Source organism: Histomonas meleagridis (genome assembly GCF_020186115.1).
Source record: "Histomonas meleagridis strain 2922-C6/04-10x chromosome Unknown scaffold_61, whole genome shotgun sequence".
NCBI classification, from domain to species: domain Eukaryota; phylum Parabasalia; order Tritrichomonadida; family Dientamoebidae; genus Histomonas; species Histomonas meleagridis.
Genome location: NW_027150931.1, coordinates 3,217,383 through 3,237,070, shown reverse-complemented (window position 1 = coordinate 3,237,070; position 19,688 = coordinate 3,217,383). Strand labels below are relative to the sequence as shown.

At 28.1% G+C, this 19,688-nt stretch overlaps 6 protein-coding genes across 6 annotated transcripts; 1 reads left to right on the top strand and 5 right to left on the bottom strand.

Moving 5' to 3' along the window:
* Positions 1-815: 815 nt before the first annotated feature.
* GO595_010998 (uncharacterized protein) lies at positions 816-1,235 on the bottom strand (the record flags this gene model as incomplete). The annotated part of the gene is made up of 1 exon (XM_067913740.1): positions 816-1,235. One exon carries the CDS (start codon positions 1,233-1,235, stop codon positions 816-818), a length of 420 nt encoding a protein of 139 aa, XP_067769736.1.
* A 1,216-nt stretch (positions 1,236-2,451) lies between these two features.
* On the bottom strand, positions 2,452-3,153 carry GO595_010997 (uncharacterized protein; the record flags this gene model as incomplete). The annotated part of the gene is made up of 1 exon (XM_067913739.1): positions 2,452-3,153. One exon carries the CDS (start codon positions 3,151-3,153, stop codon positions 2,452-2,454), a length of 702 nt encoding a protein of 233 aa, XP_067769735.1.
* Positions 3,154-4,546: 1,393 nt separating this feature from the next.
* GO595_010996 (Casein kinase II regulatory subunit family protein) lies at positions 4,547-4,948 on the bottom strand (the record flags this gene model as incomplete). Its single annotated transcript, XM_067913738.1, has 1 exon — positions 4,547-4,948. The coding sequence occupies one exon, from the start codon at positions 4,946-4,948 to the stop codon at positions 4,547-4,549; it is 402 nt and encodes a 133-aa protein (XP_067769734.1).
* Positions 4,949-7,625: 2,677 nt separating this feature from the next.
* On the top strand, positions 7,626-8,816 carry GO595_010995 (putative aspartyl aminopeptidase; the record flags this gene model as incomplete). Its single annotated transcript, XM_067913737.1, has 1 exon — positions 7,626-8,816. The coding sequence occupies one exon, from the start codon at positions 7,626-7,628 to the stop codon at positions 8,814-8,816; it is 1,191 nt and encodes a 396-aa protein (XP_067769733.1).
* A 196-nt stretch (positions 8,817-9,012) lies between these two features.
* On the bottom strand, positions 9,013-9,450 carry GO595_010994 (actin-related protein ARPC5; the record flags this gene model as incomplete). The annotated part of the gene is made up of 1 exon (XM_067913735.1): positions 9,013-9,450. The coding sequence occupies one exon, from the start codon at positions 9,448-9,450 to the stop codon at positions 9,013-9,015; it is 438 nt and encodes a 145-aa protein (XP_067769732.1).
* Positions 9,451-18,478: 9,028 nt separating this feature from the next.
* GO595_010993 (serine/threonine-protein phosphatase PP-X isozyme 2) lies at positions 18,479-19,393 on the bottom strand (the record flags this gene model as incomplete). The annotated part of the gene is made up of 1 exon (XM_067913734.1): positions 18,479-19,393. One exon carries the CDS (start codon positions 19,391-19,393, stop codon positions 18,479-18,481), a length of 915 nt encoding a protein of 304 aa, XP_067769731.1.
* Between the last annotated feature and the right edge of the window lie 295 nt (positions 19,394-19,688).

The following is a 19,688-nucleotide window of genomic DNA, read 5'->3' as shown; positions in this document are numbered from 1 at the left end:
GCACTTTTTACATAGTTTACTTTTTCTCAATTCAAAACGAGCATTCTCATTAAAGTTCATGATTGGGTTGTTTTTTAAAAAAAAGTAACAAATGTTTAAAACATATCAATATCTTTTTGATTCATTGGAGCTTTAAAATAATAATTGGAAATTATTTGAAATATTTAGTATAGCACTTATATTTGCATCTTATAAAGTTCATTAAATTACTTCTCAAGAAATCTTCTTGAACATGAATGAATTGGTAACCAAAAATAAATTTTGATATAACTCTTTAATGCATGAAATTTATTTGTGCTGTAGACTTAAATATATCATTAGAATAAAGTTTAAGTTTTAATTTCAAAAATTTAATAATTTAGCAAAAAATGATATTTTATATAATAATCATACCACCTGGCATTGTGATGAAGATTGGTTTATTTAAAATCTAAAAACATTAATAATTCTTCGAGAAAAATTAGTCGTGAAAGTCGATTGCATTTCTCTCCTATGTTACAAAATTCCTTAAATTAAGAAAAAACTTCAGATATTTTTATGAAAAGTAGGATACATTTGGTGATTGTTTTTTTTAGAAACTATCACTATTGGAGGCAACGTAAAAATATCAATATCTGAAACATTTTTTCGTCGAAAATTGAACAAATATTACAATCCGTCCTTTTCATCAAAATCTAATATAATAAGTGATGTACTCGAATATATATAGAAAACATTGGTTAAAATTGTAAAAATGATTGAAGCTAGATTCCATTTTGTGAAATTCTTTCGATAAAATTTGAAATATTACTTTTTACATTTATTAATAAATCATTTTACATTTCTTTTGATGCATATAAATGATCAAGTGTTTCGTCAAATCCAGGAAACTCCCACGTTCCAGTAGGATTTCCAGAAGGGTATCGATCAGTGTTTGGTTTAAATTTTGGAGGTGGCGCAAGATTGGAAAGAAAGACATAATCTTCTTCAATTTCAAAATATTTGTCTTGTATAATGTTGTCTTCTGGTGAATGTTCTACATTTTTCACAGTTTTTGGATTAGCTGAATCAGGATTTTGTGAAGTATCATTTGTTTTCCTTGTTTTCATTTGCATCATATAATAACTCGTCGATAAAATTGATGAAACACGCACACGCTTCAATTTGAGTGGAACTGGCCGAGAAGGTAACTCTTGTATGGTAGTAAATTTTTCACATGAATCTGATTGTAATTTACTTGCTTGTGAATTTGTCATGTTGTATGAAAAGTTAAAAACAAAAGGTTTTTTGGATTTTTCATGATGTAGCTTATTTGTTCGCATAATGTATTTATATAAAAAACCAAATTCTCATTGGTTTTCACAAATGTTAATTCTGATATATAACAACAACATAATACAGTCTTGAAAAACTGAAACTACATACTTCTTTATAAAAATTTAAAAGTTGTATTGACTCTTTTGGAATATATACTTATCAGCATTTTGATATTAAATTTTTAAATTTTGGGGCAAGAAGAAAGGGGATTAACTGTCAAAAAAAATTGAGTAAAACTATTTATGTCAAATGAAAGAAATCAAAGACATAAATTTTGGAATAAAGAAATGGTATCTAATGCCAACATTTTACATAAAGGTAGGAGCTGCGCTTTTCTCGTTAGTGTTACTCATAGTTTTGTTTGTATTAGCGGGAAAATTTTCTGATTCATTATGGAAAGATGTTGTTGGAAAATCACAACTGATTGTTTCAGCGTTTCTTGTTATTTGTTTGGTAGTCTCTGTTCTGGGTTTCTTATTTTATTTCTACAAAATTTTCCCAGATTATTCATTACATTGTTTTTTCTTGTCAATAGGGTTTACTGTTATCTATTTAATATTAACTTTTTTCTTTTCTATTTCATTTGGATCAAGTTCAAGGCAGAATTCCGTCAGCACGAAAATCAATGATTTTATTGTACAGAATGAAAACGACATCAAAACAATTTGGTTCAAAAACAAGTACAACGTAACAGAAAAAAATCTCGAAGAGTGTATTAAGCAATATGTTATTGAAAGGACTTCTCAAGCATCAAAATTACTTTTAATTTTCTCTTTGATTTGGCTTGTGCTCATTGCGCTTTTGTATTTTGTCACTCTGTTTGAAAGTAGTGATGAATCAACAGATGAAAATCCTGGCCAATTTCATCAGATACAATAGATATATTTTTTAAAAATTTGTCTTTTTTTAATTTTTTTTAATATAAACAAAAATTTGGAAATTTTTGTCTCAACTTTTGTAGTTTAATTCTTGTATTATATGTATTCAAAAAAAAGAATTTGATTTGGAATTTTTTCGTTCATTGAAAAAAAAAGTAAATAATCATAAAAAACATAGCTTATCCATGTTGCGTTAGTTAATATCTTCTTTTTTTTTATTGATATTGCAAAATTATGAATAAGAATCAACAAGATTTTTATAAATAAATATTCACATTTATTTATGAATGTAAGACGGGGACACTGCTGTTACATTACCAATACATATTTTCTTTTCGTCTCCTGCGTTGCTAAATGCATATAATGTAAATGTTTTGATTTTGACAGGTTTATTCCCAAATGTCACTTTTGTTTTCGTTCCTTCCATTGTAAAGTTACCAGAATCACAAACAGGTTCGCTTTCAAGGTATCCAACAACTTTGAAAATAGATATTTTTGAATTTGTTTCATATGGGTAATCAATTTCTATTGATGAGATATCAGTAGGAAATTGAGACCAAAATGTGAAGTTTGCAGAAGTGCCATTAACACATCTGAGACCTTCTTCTGGATGAATTTCGTCCATGACTCTGTTATTTGGATCTTTTCTGAGCATTCGTGTTAATTTATTTACACCTCTGATTTCTTCTTTGGATATAATAGATGTAAGAATAAGAGGTGTTCTTGTTTGCGTGATTCTTTCATCAATAATTTTTGAAAAATCAGTTTCTGGTATAATTGGTATATCGGGCTGGTCTTCTGATTCTTGACTAAGTTCGTTAACTTTATTTTTGATTTCTTCAATACCCTTATGGATAGCTTCCTGTTCTTTATTAATTTTGGTGATAGTTTCGGCTGCGTCTGATTTGAGATTTTCAACTTCTTTAACAACACTTTCAGGGATGGTAGCTTCTTGATAAATTGGAGTTGGCGTCACCATTGGCGTTCGAGTTGGTGTAGGTTTTCTAGTCGCTGGCTTTTTTGTTGGAGGCTTAGGCGTAGGAGGTAATGGAGTCGATGTAGGCACTGGTGGTTTTGGTGGATTACCTGCTGGTGCAAAGCAAGGAAGAATATAAATTGAAAATGATATAAATATAATTAAAAGTATATTATGAAGAAAGCTTGACTTGTTTTCCCCCAAAGCAAATGACCGTTAAAATTAACGTTCGGTTTTTACTTCGCTTACAACATCAGTAATTGTGCTTTCTAACAAAAAAGATTGGTTAGATAAAACTATTGACAAAACAGACACAAATATATGATATCACAAAAAAGAATTTATGTTTATTGTATAAACAATTTGATACAACATCTCCCGATAAAGAAAATGATATCTAAATGCTTTTTAATAAAGCAAGCTATTTGCGCTGTTACACAGACCATTCCTATAACTTTGTCTATTCAAAGTTGAAGTCAAACCATGAAACACATTATCTTTTTTATTTACAATTATGTTGACTATGGTTACATTGTCAAATGGTAAATCCTGATGAGATTACTCTTTATTTTACTTGCAAGACGTAGAAAAGAAAAACAATATAATTTAGAGTACCCCGATATTGTACGTTAAAATCAAGAAATCACCAAATTTTAATGTTTTTGTTGTTTGCAATTGGATATTGCAATGATTCCATAGGATGCAACACATGTACAATTACTTGCAGTTACATAATTAATTTGATACAAGAAGGGAAAAAAGATGATGATATTAAAAAAAATGGTGATATTTTTTGCAAAGCTTTTAAAGATGATGACATCCGCATATGTAATAAAATAGTGCGAAGCATGATTGCAAATTTAAATAATTTGAAGAACTTAGATTCTTATTCTATTTGTTCTAATCTTTCTTTTTGTAAACAAACTACCAATTTTAATGAAAAGGCAGAAAGCATAAATAAAACAGTTGCTGTGTTAGATTCGCTATGGAAAAACCGAAATGTTATTGCACGTAAATCAGAAAAATATATCAAACAATGGATTAAATCCACCATACAACAATTACAACAAATTACAGATCTTGGGGAATTATGGCTTCAAGTCGCTCGAAAAAAAGTCGAAGCTATTCTTGAAGAGATTGATGCTGAGGAAGAACATTAATAATTATTTTATTTAATAAATAAAGGTTATAAGCGTTATGTTTTTGCGGTAAATACTCTTCAATTTAGAACAGAACAGATGCAAAAATTAATTTTTTTGAAGCAATAAAATGAATACGTTGCACAGCGGTTATGTAAACAAAAAGTTATTTTAAACGTTTTTTCTTTTGTTGTTTTGTATAATATGTTTATTATTCAACATCTTAGGCAAAGAAAGATATCACATGGTTTAATCCTCTATTCACGCGCAGGTAGGCGTACACGAAATCCGAAAGCTTTCCTTTCAAATTTTCTGTAATTTTTTCTGTGTTCAACAATCTTTACTCCTCCATCTGTCATCTCATCTATGAAAATGTGAGCCATGTTTGGGCCAAAGAATGCTCCATCTAAGTCAATTTTTGGATATGGCTCATATATTTCTCTGCAGCATGGACAAAATACCTTAACATTTGCCTTGCCCAACTTACTGGATGTTCCAATTGGAATAACTTTCTCTTCTTTGCATGAAATTCTTGGACATTTTCCATAAATACCATAACTGTATTTATTTTGAACATCATAAAGACCATCTGGTGAAATAACAAAACGAGAATGAACAAGTCCATATGCAACTGGAAGTAATTTTTCAATATTACGCATTTTTCTATAATCATATGATATTTTTCTAGTGATAACATCACAGCAAATTTGAAAAGCACCATTTCCTGTGAACTCTTCAAATTCGCTACTAAGGCCAAAAAGGTTGAAGCCATCAGAAATAAAACTATCTGGAACATCGCAAAGCCATGGATTATTGTGTAAATATGTATGCTTCCAATCCTTGGTAGGTTCTGCATCTGAACCTTGTGACCTTTTGCGTAAATCAATTCTGTGTGCTGTTTTAAAGGAAGACGTTTTAATAATGACAGAAGTTCATATGACATGTGAAATGAAAATCTGTAACAAAAGAAATTTCTTGTAATATTTGCTAGTTTTCCTTCGAGTTGAACTCATTATCATTACTATAAAGCAGATGCGCCTCAGCTACTCAGTGATTATCATGAAGATAATTTTTACTATATCTGATAATGATCATTAAAAAGATAAACTTTTTCGAACATGCTTGTTTTTGTGAATATTTTTCTTAAAGAAAATTATTGTAAATAGTAAATTTTATTATATTCATGATTATTCTTTAAAATGAAAAAATTAGAACGTTCTCATTCAGTTCCTTGATTACCACTAAGTTTTGATTCAATGAGAGTCAGTTTATCAAAAACATTTTGAACTTCATTTTGCATATCTTGTGTTTGGGATATTAATGTTTTTAACCTATTGATTGCATTACTTAGTTTTGTATATTGTACATGAGCAGTGTCAACTTTCTTATGTAATGAAAGAAACTCTGTATGAAAAACTTGACATTGTTCATTTGTATTTTTTATTTTTTGTTCAAGTTCTCTTATTTCTTTTGTACTTTCATTAATGTAATTAAACATTGTTCCATATTTCTGTTTATCTGCTGGGGAAAGGTTATATTCATTAGAAAAAAGAGACTTCATAGCAAATTTTCATCACACATTTCACACAAACTTTTTCAATGAAAAATATTCATAAAGATAACTCAAAAAATGATTTTTAAAAATTATGGGAAAATTTCATTGGCATCAATTTGGAAATCAGGTTTATCACCACTGATTCCTCCTTGGAGCAAAGGAGGTGGTACTTCAATTAAGATTGTTAACACCAAAAAAGCGAAAGAAACAATCCAAAATACAATTCCGCAAGCCAACCCTAATCCTTTTGTTGAAAACAACAAGAATCCGAAAATTATGTAAACAAAAGCTTTTCCCCAGAACTTTAAAATGAAACAGAAATTTCTAAAAAATCTAAAGATATAAATTTCTGTCATCATAATCATCAAACTCCCCAATATTATGAGTATCCCTAATGTTATCTTTTGAATATTATCATTAACATTTGCATAATCATTAATATATAAAGCTCCAGCAGTGACTGCGAACATGGAAGTAAGAACTGAAATTATTTGCATAATAACACCAACCCATCTTGCATAAGACATTAATATTTTTTAATGTTTTTACCGCATTTTTGATAAGAAATAAAATTTCGTCTTTTCTTTTAAACATTTCAAGTTTTACATCTTACAAACGATTGCAAATGAATTTAAAATAATTTTAACAAACAAATAAATTTATTGATGAATAAAACTATAGTAATTTTCAGTTCCATTATTAACAACCCGAATCAATTGTGCGCTTTCAAGTTCTTTTTTTATATATTTCCAATACTTTTGGAAGTTTTCGATTTCGTTTGAAAATCTTTCTTTAATTTGTGTTTCTGATACTGCAATAGATTTTGAGCTTCGGATAAACTCAGAAATCATTGAAGTATAATGTGGAGATTTCTTTTTTATTAATTTCTCTTCGTTATGTTTACTTGTTAATATGTAAATGATACACGTGAAAAACATAATAACACAAAATGTCATCGAATTACGTTTAAATGAATTAATAATTCGATACACAAATGGAAGTCTATAGTTAATAGATGCAAAAACACGTAAATTATTAACATTATGTTGTTCAATGATTTCTGATTCAGCAACTAAAAGCGTAAGAGATTCATTAAGAAGAAGATCAAATTGGCGCGGTTCAATGTTATTGACTTTTTTATACACAAAGGAATCGATTTCATCAATACTAAGCCAATCACGTGTTGATCGATTGGTTCGAAAATTACCAGCAGTTGTCATAAGATTCTGGATAATTATGTCAAGCATTTGCTTTCGCTGTTTAAAATAAATATCGGAGGGAATACAAAATTTGGATTGGTAAAGGTAAAAATCTTGATTACATATTGGTCGACCACTTTCACAATTTGAATTATTTGGACATTTTGTACAATCAACTTTGACTTCCGAGTTACAATATTTAGTTTTATTGATTTTAATTGACTTTTTAAAAAAGATAAAGAAAACAAAAAATAAAAAAGAGAAAATAAAAATAAATAAATATGACCTTAAAAAAGGTGTAATAATTTTTTTCCTTTTTGGATTTTTTGCTGTATTTTGTTTGTTGGATCTTATCTGTAAAATTTTTTGAATCATTTGTTCTCGAGTTAAACCTAAAAAAACAGGTTGACCCATTGACTTTAAAATTGAGGCTAATTCAGAGTTGGAGTAACCTCGAAAAACTTGTGCATTGTTTTGCTGGTTTAACGAAGGAGAATGATTCATTATTCGGACGTTAATATAACGATAGATGACACTTTTCATTAAGCAATTGTCTAAAAGTGACACATAACACTAAACTCAATGAATCCAAACGAATTTAACGACTTTTTAAACAAATGCTCTGTACCTCCATTGTTGATAAATCATGTATCCAATTTATTACTTGAAAAAGGATTCCAAGCTTTAGAAGAATTTGATGAATGGGAAAATATTCCAAATAAAGGTTTTATCAGAAGAGATAACCAATGCCTTGTTGCGTTCAGCAAAACTGATAGCCCAAGTTCTGCTGTTATAGTTGAAACACATTTTGATAAGCCATTTCTTAAGCTATTACCAAAGTCAGATTCAAATAAAAAAGATATTCTTAGAATTAAAGCGCACTTGGACGGTGATGGAAATTGGGCATCTTACTTTGATCGAGACCTTCGAATTATGGGACTTGTTTTTGTTAAAAAAGATGGAAAAATAATTACTCAACCATTTGATTCTAATGAAGGAGTTGCAATCATTCCTTCCCTTTCTATTGATATCTCACAAAAAGATCCAAATAATGTCAAAAATGGTGATTACTTATATCCAATATATGGATTTAAAGATAATACCGAGCTCAATAACTACATAGCTACCAAAATCAATGTTAGTCCAGAAGACATTCTTGATTATGATCTTTATTTTGTTGATTCTCAACCAGCTTTATTTAATGGTACAGACAAAGAACTAATTTCCTCACATAAAATTGGTTGTTTAGGATCCATGTATTCTGCTTTCAATGCATTTATTAGCTGTAATCCAAAAGATACACTTAATTTATTTGTATTTTATGATTCTCCTGAATCTGCCAAAGGAAACTTTTTGAATGAAATTTTGGGGCGCCTCGTGGGGTGTCCCAAAAAGCAGCTTTCTTTTTTAGCAAAATCAATTTTTATCTCAATATTCTCTTCTGAGAAAAAAGAGTTCACTTCAAAGAATGATAATACTGTTCTGCTATGTAGTTCTTCCTCTAATTTAGAAAATAATTACTTATTAAAAGAAGCTGCTCAGAATGCAGATGTCAAATTCCAATTTTTGGTAAACCGACAAATTTCATCAATTGCTCGAATATTATCAACCAGCGTCGGAGTTAGTGCTGTAGAAATTGAACTTACGGTCTTAAACTCACGATCAATACGCGAAATTATATCTACAAAAGATATGCAATGCGTAACGAGAATGTTAAGCGAAATCTATACTAACTATGAAGAATTGTCACAAAAGTATCTAATTCATAAGTAAAGAAATTGTTTTACTTTGATTTTAAAATATTTTTACAAATCCTAAATAAAAGCACATGTTGAAAATATTTAACAGTGAATTCATCTGTAGATGAAATCAAAGAAGGAAATTATTGAAATTACATTTCGATCATTTAATTATGACTTAATCAAAAAAAAAAAAAAAAAAAAAAATACCAAAAAGCCAATGACTTTAATTAAACCTCAAGACGGGTATGGATTGAACGAATGATTGGGCCGTTTCCATTGATCTTTGTAATTTCTTCATGAGCTTTCAAGAGAAGGTTGCAATCATATGTGCACTTTGGCTTTCCATCAACCATTTCACGTTCAGAGAAACCACGGTAAACAAATTTCATAAGTGTATCACGTTCATCATCAGTTAATGCCTTGATTGCTGTAGCAAGCTTAGCTGATTCAATTGAGCAAAGGATAGAGCAAACAGCCTTGGCAGCTGCGTCCTTTGCTTCTGTCATCTTACGTGCTTGAACATCTTTGCTATCGCTCTTTTCAATAACATGTTTTGGACGAACTGGCAATTCTTGTAAAACTGTTTTGAGTGCGTTGCCTGGGTTAGAGCGAACTTCTCCTTTAGCCTGCTCAGCGCGCTGGTTTATTGTGTCAACGTAGGACATTATCAGAGTGACAAAACTTGAATTTTCATAGTAACCGATAAATGCATTCAAAATTTCACTTTTTGATCATACGCAGCATTTTACAGGTTTCGGCACACTAAAAATATTTACAAAAATCAAAATTATCATCATATTATATCATAGTAATTATAGTAATTATTTTATACTAATATGCAATTTATTTCTAAAGTTTTCATGCATATAAATTTACTTGAAACTTTAAATTTAGATAATATATATAAAATTTACCCCCAAACAATACGTCAAAAGGAAATACGATTTTAATCGTTCTATATTTTTTTAACCCAAAAAACTAGTTTTGGGTAAAAACCCGTTTTGAATTGCTTTCTGTAACAGAAAGAAAAGCAAATATTGAATATTATCCAGTCAGGAAATATTCATTTTAAATGATGCAAGAAAAGAAGAATTCTGTTCTTGTTGATTTTGCAATGTCTTTATTAATGATAGAAGAAAATTTATATCCTTCAGAAATAATAAAAGAGTTAGAAGAAAATTTTCGGATACTTGTAACAGATCCAAGTAGAAGAAATGAATGTAGTGCAAGAATTAAAAAATATGTTGATTGTGAAGATGTTATTTCAAGAATGATTGATATTGTAAATTGTGTAAATGAAGAACCACCTAAAGGACCAGAATTAGAAGAATATGGTTTTGAAAGAAGAAAAAAAACTAGGGGTTGGACAATTGAAGAAGATAATAGATTAATAATGGCAGTAAATGAATATAGTATTGTTAACCTTGCAGCTGTTGCAGCTTTTGTTGGATCTGGAAGAAGTAGATCACAATGTTCTCAAAGGTGGATTCGTGTTTTAGATCCAAAGTTATCTAAGATGCCTTGGAAAAGCGAAGAAGATGAAATGTTGTTGACTTTATGTAAAACAATTGGAACAAAATCATGGATGAAAATAGCAAATCAAATAGGCAATAGAAGTGATGTCCAATGTAGATATCGGTATACACAATTAACAAGAGATATCAAAAACAAATCAAAGTTACTGAAAAGACCAAATTTGTTTCCAAATAATGAAAGCAACAAAAGTAATACAGATTTATTATTGGATTTTTCAGAAATAATGAAGGAATTTCAGATATCTGATCAAACGAATGAACAATCAAATCAATCAGATTTTTCACAAATGGATTTTACAAATTCATGTTCTGATTTTCCAATTGATAATAATATTAATGATATTAAGTTAGATTTTGATCTTCCAGATCAGATGTGGGCACTATAAATAAATATTTATTGAAATTTTGATTTAACAATGTTCATAGCACAACAATCTTTAAAATATGACTGTTTTTTACTGAGAAATTATAATTAATTAAACAAACGAATCTTATTAATAAGTCAATTATTTGTAAATGCAATATATTCATATTAAACATGTTTATATATAATTTTATCTATAATAATGACAGTTTCTTATTTGTGCCTTATATTTTGTTGATACTATAAATGTACATTTAAATATTTTTCTAAAGAATTTCAAGCTATGGTTTATAAATAACAAGAATGCGTTTCATGTTGTATGCAGAGCAAATCGAAGTAAACAAAAAAAAATCTGAAAATGAAGTCATAAAATGAAAAAATTGTTTAAAATACTGAATAAAAAAATATCGATTTAAAATAATTTTTTTTGTTAATTTGAAGGAAACACATGTAAAAACAGAATGATATAACATAAAATTTGTTTATTTAGAATGATAACAATAAAAACCTCAATATAAATCCACTTTTCAACAAAAATATCTTAAAATTAAAAATAATTTATTACTTCCTGAGATTCATATAAAAATATGTTCTCATATTTTTCAATAATTAAGATCTAAATTAAAATTTTATTCAATGTGATTTATTCTTCATGTACTGAAGAATATTATTACCTCGCTCAATCAAAAAGAGGATGGATTAAAATGAAGAGATTGGCTTTCTATTTTAAAATAAATCCATTTCTCAATGAATAATAAGTTTATAAAAATCTTTTTTAAAATCTCGAAAACTATCTAAATTACATATTTTTCAAGACATTTATTTAAAAATTTATTTAATCTTAGGTGAGATATTTATATTTAAAAATCGATATTATATTGTCAGACCCCTTCTTTAACGGTTACAGTAACAGGCGGTTGTTTGGAGAAGTACTTCATTCAAAATTCAATAATTTTTTGAGCGTTTTCAATTCAAATGCCTGAAATTGTTTCCTTTATGACAAACGATGTCATCTTCTTTCTTTAATTTTTAAACAGGATTTTTATGCAATTTAATTAAGGAACCTTATGTCACTTTTCATAAAAAACATTCTGTAAAACATCTTCCGATTGCAAAAACTATAAACCCTGTATCAGCAAAACTTTAACAAATGAAATAACAAAAAAGCGAAGCGGTTGAAGCTCTCTGTATCGTTTCTGACTGATTTATTAACAAGTTTTTCAAGTTTTCTCACGAATGTGTTTCTTCTTCTCGGCTTTCCCTATGTATTTCTTTTGCTTATTACAAACCTCTCCACAAAATTCAGATTCAAAGATTTTTACTGATCAATTATCTATTTCTCAAACTTTCAAACACTCCATTTGCCTTACTTCAGAATCCAAAGGAGGTATATACTTTACATTCTCATCCCATGACAAAGCGAATGTATCTATTAAAGTAAAAAAATTTATTATGCTAAAAGATAATGAATCTGATCTATTTAACATCAGTGCAGGAAAATACCAATGGTATTTCCCTTTATTTGAATTACCAATTTCATATGTTAAGCAATATTTCAAATTCTTTTCTTTCGTACATAATTATTTTTCATTAAAGGTTCATTTAGCAAATTCGATGAAGAAAAGTTTCATTAATAAAATGTTCAAATTCATTGAAACTATTCAAGTTCTGATGTGTAACTTTTTTATTTTAGGATTTTTATTATTCTATGAAATTAAATTTTTGATGAACAAACTGAAAACAAGCGAAAAGAAAAAACATAAAAATGTTTTAATTTTTGTTATATTTTTCATGAATTCTTTTCAAATATTTTATGATAATAATTTAACATTAACAATAACAAACTCAAATGATTTTAATGAAATTGAACAATATAAAAACATCACGAAATTTGTCAACATTAATGAAGGAATTTATACCATTCCAAGGAATTCATTTGCAAATTGGTTAAAAGTTATTTCAGTTAATCTTGGTAATTCTATATCAAATATTGGGAGTTATGCGTTCTCTTCATGTCCACGATTAGAAATTATTCTTTTTGGCGAAAATGTTACAACAATTTATGGTTCAGCATTTTCATTCTGTTCATCGATCGAAAACATTACAATTCCAAATTCAGTTATAATAATTGATGGTTCAGCATTTTCATTCTGTTCTAAATTAAGAATATTAACACTTGGGTATGGAATCAAAGAAATTGGAGGTTCAGCGTTTGGTAATTGTTATGGACTTGAATGCATTTATTATTATGGCGACACAGAACCAAATATTGGATTGGGTGCATTTTATAATGTTACGACAACAGTTATAACATATCCAACATATGTCGACAAGACATTTGGAGAATTACTAGTCAACAGCAAAACAGCTGAAGGGAACTGCAGCCCAATATCAACACTTTCGTTTTCATCATCACACACATTCAGTCATAGTAATACATATTCTAAGTCAAATACATTTACTCAGTCATTTCAAAGCGATTTAACATTTTCATTTTCATATACATTAACATATACACTCACAATTTCGTACTCATTTACATATTATGAAACGCAAACAAGATCACTTTCATTATCCATATTTAACTCAACATTTTCTTATCTCGAAACGCAATTTATTTATTATGATTACACAGTTATTATATATTCAACATATTATAATTATTATTCAAACTTCATTACAATGTTTCACACAAACATTTTACAAACAAATGGAATTACAATTATTGCTTTGATTGGAATTATCTGCGGATCAATTGCATTTATATTAATAATTATTGGAATTGTTATGTTCTTAATAAAGAGTAATAATAAAAAAGGAAAATCGACTTCGAAATTACAATTTAAAGATTCAACTACATCAAGTACAAAACAAATTGAAGACGTAAATACTTTAATTGAAGATATTGTTAAAGAAGATGATGAAGACAATTGGCTATGATTTGATGTAAAATAAAAATATATTTTTAATTGATATATTTTTATATATTTAAAATAGTATGAAGTGATCCGCAATGAGAAATGATAATGTTTGAAATGTTAATCGATTTATAATATATATAATGTTTTGAGGCAAAATCCTAAAGACAAAAATGTTATCATATTAAAGCAGTTATTGACGAAATGATTTATAGTTTGTAACAGATATTCATGTTTACGCACTCACTTTTGATATCATTAATTATAAAACAATGTATATGAAGATAATATCTGATGATTTTTTGATGAACCAAATCAAGAGAAATATTATAAGTGTTATTAAATATAATAATTTTACATATTAATATTATGATTTGCTAATTATATTCTAAGATGCTTATTCAAGCACATCTTCAAAGTGATTTATCTTTTTCTTACATATTCACAATTTATTTACCGTTCACACATTCATTAATTTATAAGTAACATGATGGAGGTTGTGTAATAATTTACTTTAATATTTACAAACATGCATTAATATTTTATCTTTTAATGAATAAATCATATTTATATATGATATGTCTTTAAGGACTTATTATGCATCAAGTAAAACAGATGAACATAAACAAAATTTCATATTTCTTGAAAATAATGAAAACAAATAACTTTAAAAAGTGTTTTCCAACAACAAAAGTATATCATTTTGATCAACAAATCAAGCTTTATCACATCCATTCATTAAATTATTTAAAAGTGCCTTTAAAAACATTTAATTCAGCATCTTTTCTGGGTTTAATTTAAATATTGAAACAAAAAAATTTAGGTTAAATTGAAAAACTTCAATCAAACAATAAATTTTTTAAATATTAACCGTGCGATTTTTAACTTTTGTATGGGCCGATGTGTATTTAGCAAAGGCCTTAGCTATATTGGGTCTTGAAGCATGAAAATTCTTCGTTTGCTGCTCATTTCGTTCATAAGAAAGCAATTTGGAAACAGTATGTTACCAGAAATCCCATGTTTTACAACTATAAAAATATCAAATATGAAAAAGATCCTAAGCAAAGAAGCATTCACACATGGGTACAATGCAGAAGATCCGATCTTTGAAATTAAGTATCAGAAATTTGATATATTTAACACAATTTCCAATTTCTTTAAAACCAGTTTATTTTTACATTTCCTCACTGAAGTAGAGCATACATTTGTTATGCTTCAAATATTTAATGGCAAAATAAAATTCTCAGCATCACATTTTACATTTACCCAAAATAAATCCCATACAACCATTATGTTTATTGAAAACAATCCATCAAAGCAAACCATGAAAAGATGTTGTGAGAATATATCTTTGATCCAGAGGAAATTTCTTTGTTCCTCATTGATGCAAAACGATAAAACAGACCGACCATTTAAATTCAATGCATTTGCTCGTTTAACCGCCGTTTTTTCAATTATGATTGTGGTGGTTTATATCAATTTTTTTCAGAAAAAACCACTTTTTCTACAGAAATTTTTATTGACCAACTATGAATTGAAAACAAGCGAAAAGAAAAAACACAAAAATGTTTTAATTTTTGTTATATTTTTCATGAATTCTTATCAAATATTTTATGATAATAATAATTTAACATTAACAATAACAAACTCAAATGATTTTAATGAAATTGAACAATATAAAAACATCACGAAATTTGTCAACATTAATGAAGGAATTTATACCATTCCAAGGAATTCATTTGCAAATTGGTTAAAAGTTATTTCAGTTAATCTTGGTAATTCTATATCAAATATTGGGAGTTATGCGTTCTCTTCATGTCCACGATTAGAAATTATTCTTTTTGGCGAAAATGTTACAACAATTTATGGTTCAGCATTTTCATTCTGTTCATCGATCGGAAACATTACAATTCCAAATTCAGTTATAATAATTGGTGGTTCAGCATTTTCATTCTGTTCTCAATTAAGAATATTAACACTTGGGTATGGAATCAAAGAAATTGGAGGTTCAGCGTTTGGTAATTGTTATGGACTTGAATGCATTTATTATTATGGCGAAACAGAACCAAATATTGGATTGGGTGCATTTTATAATGTTACGACAACAGTTATAACATATCCAACATATGTCGACAAGACATTTGGAGAATTATCAGTCAACAGCAAAACAGCTGAAGGGAACTGCAGACCAATATCAACACTTTCGTTTTCATCATCACATACATTCAGTCATAGTAATACATTCTCTAAGTCAAATACATTTTCAGTATTAAATTCATTCAGTCATAGTAATACATATTTTAAGTCACATACATTTACTCAGTCATTTCAAAACGATTTAACGAAATCTTTTTCATATCTATTAACGATCACATTATCAATTACGCATTCATTTACTTATTCTGAAATACAAACAAGATCACTTTCGCTAATTACAATTAATTCATCGAATATTTATATTGAAACAGAATTTATATATTATGATTACACAGTTATTATTTATTCAACTTATTATATTTATTATTCGAACTTCTTTACATTTATTTATAACAATGAATTTCAAACAAATGATAGCAAAACAACAATCATCATCATAATCGTTTGCGTTATTGTTGTTGTTATTATTATAATTTCATTACTTATAATATTATTAATACGAATTAAAAATAAAAAAGAAGAATTTGCTGAAAATGAAATTTCAGAACAACAAAATGATAACAACCAAACTACAAATACATTCACAACAGGAATATCTATATCAAATATTGAAGAAGATCCATTTGCAGATGATTTCAAAGAAGAGAAATTCATTAATCAAATGTAAATAAGATAAATACACAATAAAATATAACATATTCTAAATACTTAATCATTTTTAGTATTGTGTTTTTTGTTTTTGAAAAACTTATGAAAAAATTATTATTATTAATGGTAATTCACTTGAAAAATTAACATCCGGCTGTTGTGTTGGTGACAGTAATCAAATATTTTTTACAAAATTATTATTTCAAACAGAAGGTTTTCTTGAGAATCAAACGGAAGACATATATATTTAGGTTTTACGATTTGAAGGAGATTCATTGATAACTAATTTTCAATTAAAAAGGATCGTCGTGTTAACAAAATAATTAAACCAAATTTGCCGTCAAAAACCAATTAATGTGCACATCAATGAATTAGCACTTAATTAATTAATGCCGACACCTTAGCATAAAGAATTTTTAGAAATTTCACAAGCAATGCTTCAAACTGTGAAATTAATACCAATCTTTAATTTAAAAACAAATATCATCTTAGACACAATTCGACGATATCTTAAATATGCTTGTTGTAAATACATTCATAGTAGTGTGTTTTCTAGGTAATAACAAAAATTCAGCATTTCTAAATTTTGTGGCAAATAGATCTTTCAGTAAAACAATATATTAAAAAAAATATTTTTTATATAATTTTATTTAATTTAGATAAAGGAAGGGAAACATTCGTACAACAATTTGGGTATCTAAACATGTTATAAATCATCTTTACATTATCATCTAAATTTTGAAATCTGATTCTTTCTTGATTTATTGCAGGAGAATAATTACAAACGATTGGAACGGAATCAATAAACAAGTCACACTTGCTAGACAACATTTTTTTAGCTGATCTAAAATCAAAAAACTCTATGATAAATGTCTCATTATCAAATTTAAATATGTTCTTTACCTCACCAAAATTTCTAGCCAACTTGGAAACAGAGAAATGTGCCAACACCTGACTCTGTTTTTTATCCAAGCATGAAACATATAAACTTGGACATTTATCTAAAGACAATTGATCAAAATCATATTCTTGAGATTTATGAACAAATTCACATTTTAGCCTCATCGACTCAAAAACGAATCCGTCCAGAGAGCTTTGAGCTTTTTCCGAATGACGAGAATCATAAAAAATCACAAAAACAATACCCTTGTTAGCGTTAAATTTGACCTTAAAAATTTCACCAAATAAGCTCAATATGTTTAAAAATTTTTCAAACTCAGTTGAAAGATTTTTTATGATTATTGTATTTGATGTTTCACAAGTTTTAGGAGTTAACCCACTAAAACTAGAAGCCACAGCAGACAAAGGAGCATATGAAATATTTGTCAAGCCTTGAAAATCTCTAGATTCCATCATTAAAAATGAGCTATTTGGCCAGTTTTAAAATTTACGGTTTGCATTCAAAAGGCCAGTTTTTGTCCAAATTTTCGAATTTCTCGATTGCTATGCATATTAAGAAAATTTTGAATAATTCTTTGTATAGCTAACAAGAGGGAGGCGATGGATATGAAAATTTATCAACATTGAATGTATAATATCAACTAATTTAATAAATTTATTGCAACAAATTAAACTTTCATCACAGTTTAGTACTTAGGGTGGTTTAAAAAATTCATTGCTGGACCAACAATATTAATCATGGTCACTTTGTTAATGACTGAGAAAATTTGACTTGAATTTTACTGGACAAAAGCTCTGCTTATGCATAATGCAAAAAACAAGCCAACAAAAATGAATTAAACCTTAACACTTTGCTCTAAATCTGTCTGTTGCATAAAAAGGCTTCCACAAAAATTTAAATGAAATATATTTGAAATTAAAAAGAAAATTATGAGGGAATGCTATCGATGGTGTACTTTCTCATTTGCTAATTTTTCGATTGGATATCCAATGATTATTCATTAAATTTTTTTTTGAACAAATTTCAAAAAATATTCAAAGAATGATTTACTATTTCTCCTCATGATTTAGAGTTTTCATGTTATTTATCAAGATTTTATAGAATTCTAAAAAATAATTTATTAACTAAATTAATAATTAATTAATTTTCATGAAAATGATTTTATTTTTATTAAGAAAAATATTCCAGTGGCTGTGGTTGCCCTTGACTCTTACATTCATTTTCTGGTCTTGCCTCGAATGTTTTGAATGTTTTATTTAACTTTTCGTCAAACTCTAAAATTGCAGCAACGTTACCACTCCGATAGCAATAATTTGGGGCACTCCAAATCGTTGCCAATGTTTCGTCAAACATCAAATCATAGCCTTCCATCATGAGCTGATGCGCACGGCAAATAAAACTAATTTTGTTTTGTTCATTAAATTCTTTAACTACATCACCACCAAAAAGAAATCCGGCTCCACGTGGACTCATCGTAAATCCTTCAATGCTACTATCAGGATCACTCCAAAGAAGATCACAATAAGGCCCGGCACTTGGTGGCTCACATTTTCTGTCTATTTTGTTGATGTCATCAAGTGTTTTAATGCCAGACGATAATCCGCCATGAACACAAAATATTTCATTATCGATGACCGCTGCAATAGGAAAGAGATCAAAAAGATCAGTACATGCTTTCCAAACATTGGCATTGCCAAATTTTTGAATGCATTCATCATAAAAACCATATGCTTGAGTTGTTTGTCGTGCTTCATGATTTCCACGTAAAAGAGTCATTCTGGATGGATACTTAACATATAAACATAATAATAATAAAAATGTTTCTACTGAATAATGACCTCTATCAACATAATCACCTAAAAATATGTAATTGGTATCCGGACATTCACCACCAATGCAAAACAGCTCTTGAAGATCAAATAATTGACCATGAATATCTCCACAAACTGTGATTGGTGAATGTAAAATTTTTATATTTGGTTGGTCTTGAAGAAGTTCTGTTGCTTTTTCTAACAAAGGTGTGATTTCTTGTTCCTCAGGTGTAATACAATCATTTAGAGTTTGAATGAGTTTGGACAAATCCATTTTTTTTGCTGGTTGGCGTTTTTAGATTCTTACGTGTACTTTCCAACTTTTTGAGTTATTTGCAAAGTAAATCCTTTATAACATGAGTACGTTAATTTCTTTGAATGCATGTGTCCTATAAATTAAATCATATTCATTCTTCAAATGGACGATTTCGTAGTGTTACTAAATATTTGACTCAAATAAAACATGAAGAGGAAAGTGATTCTAACTCAGTTAAAACCATCGAACCTGTAATTTTTGAAGATCTTAAAAGAGCAATTTCAACAACAGATATTCAATCTTTGAGTACTAT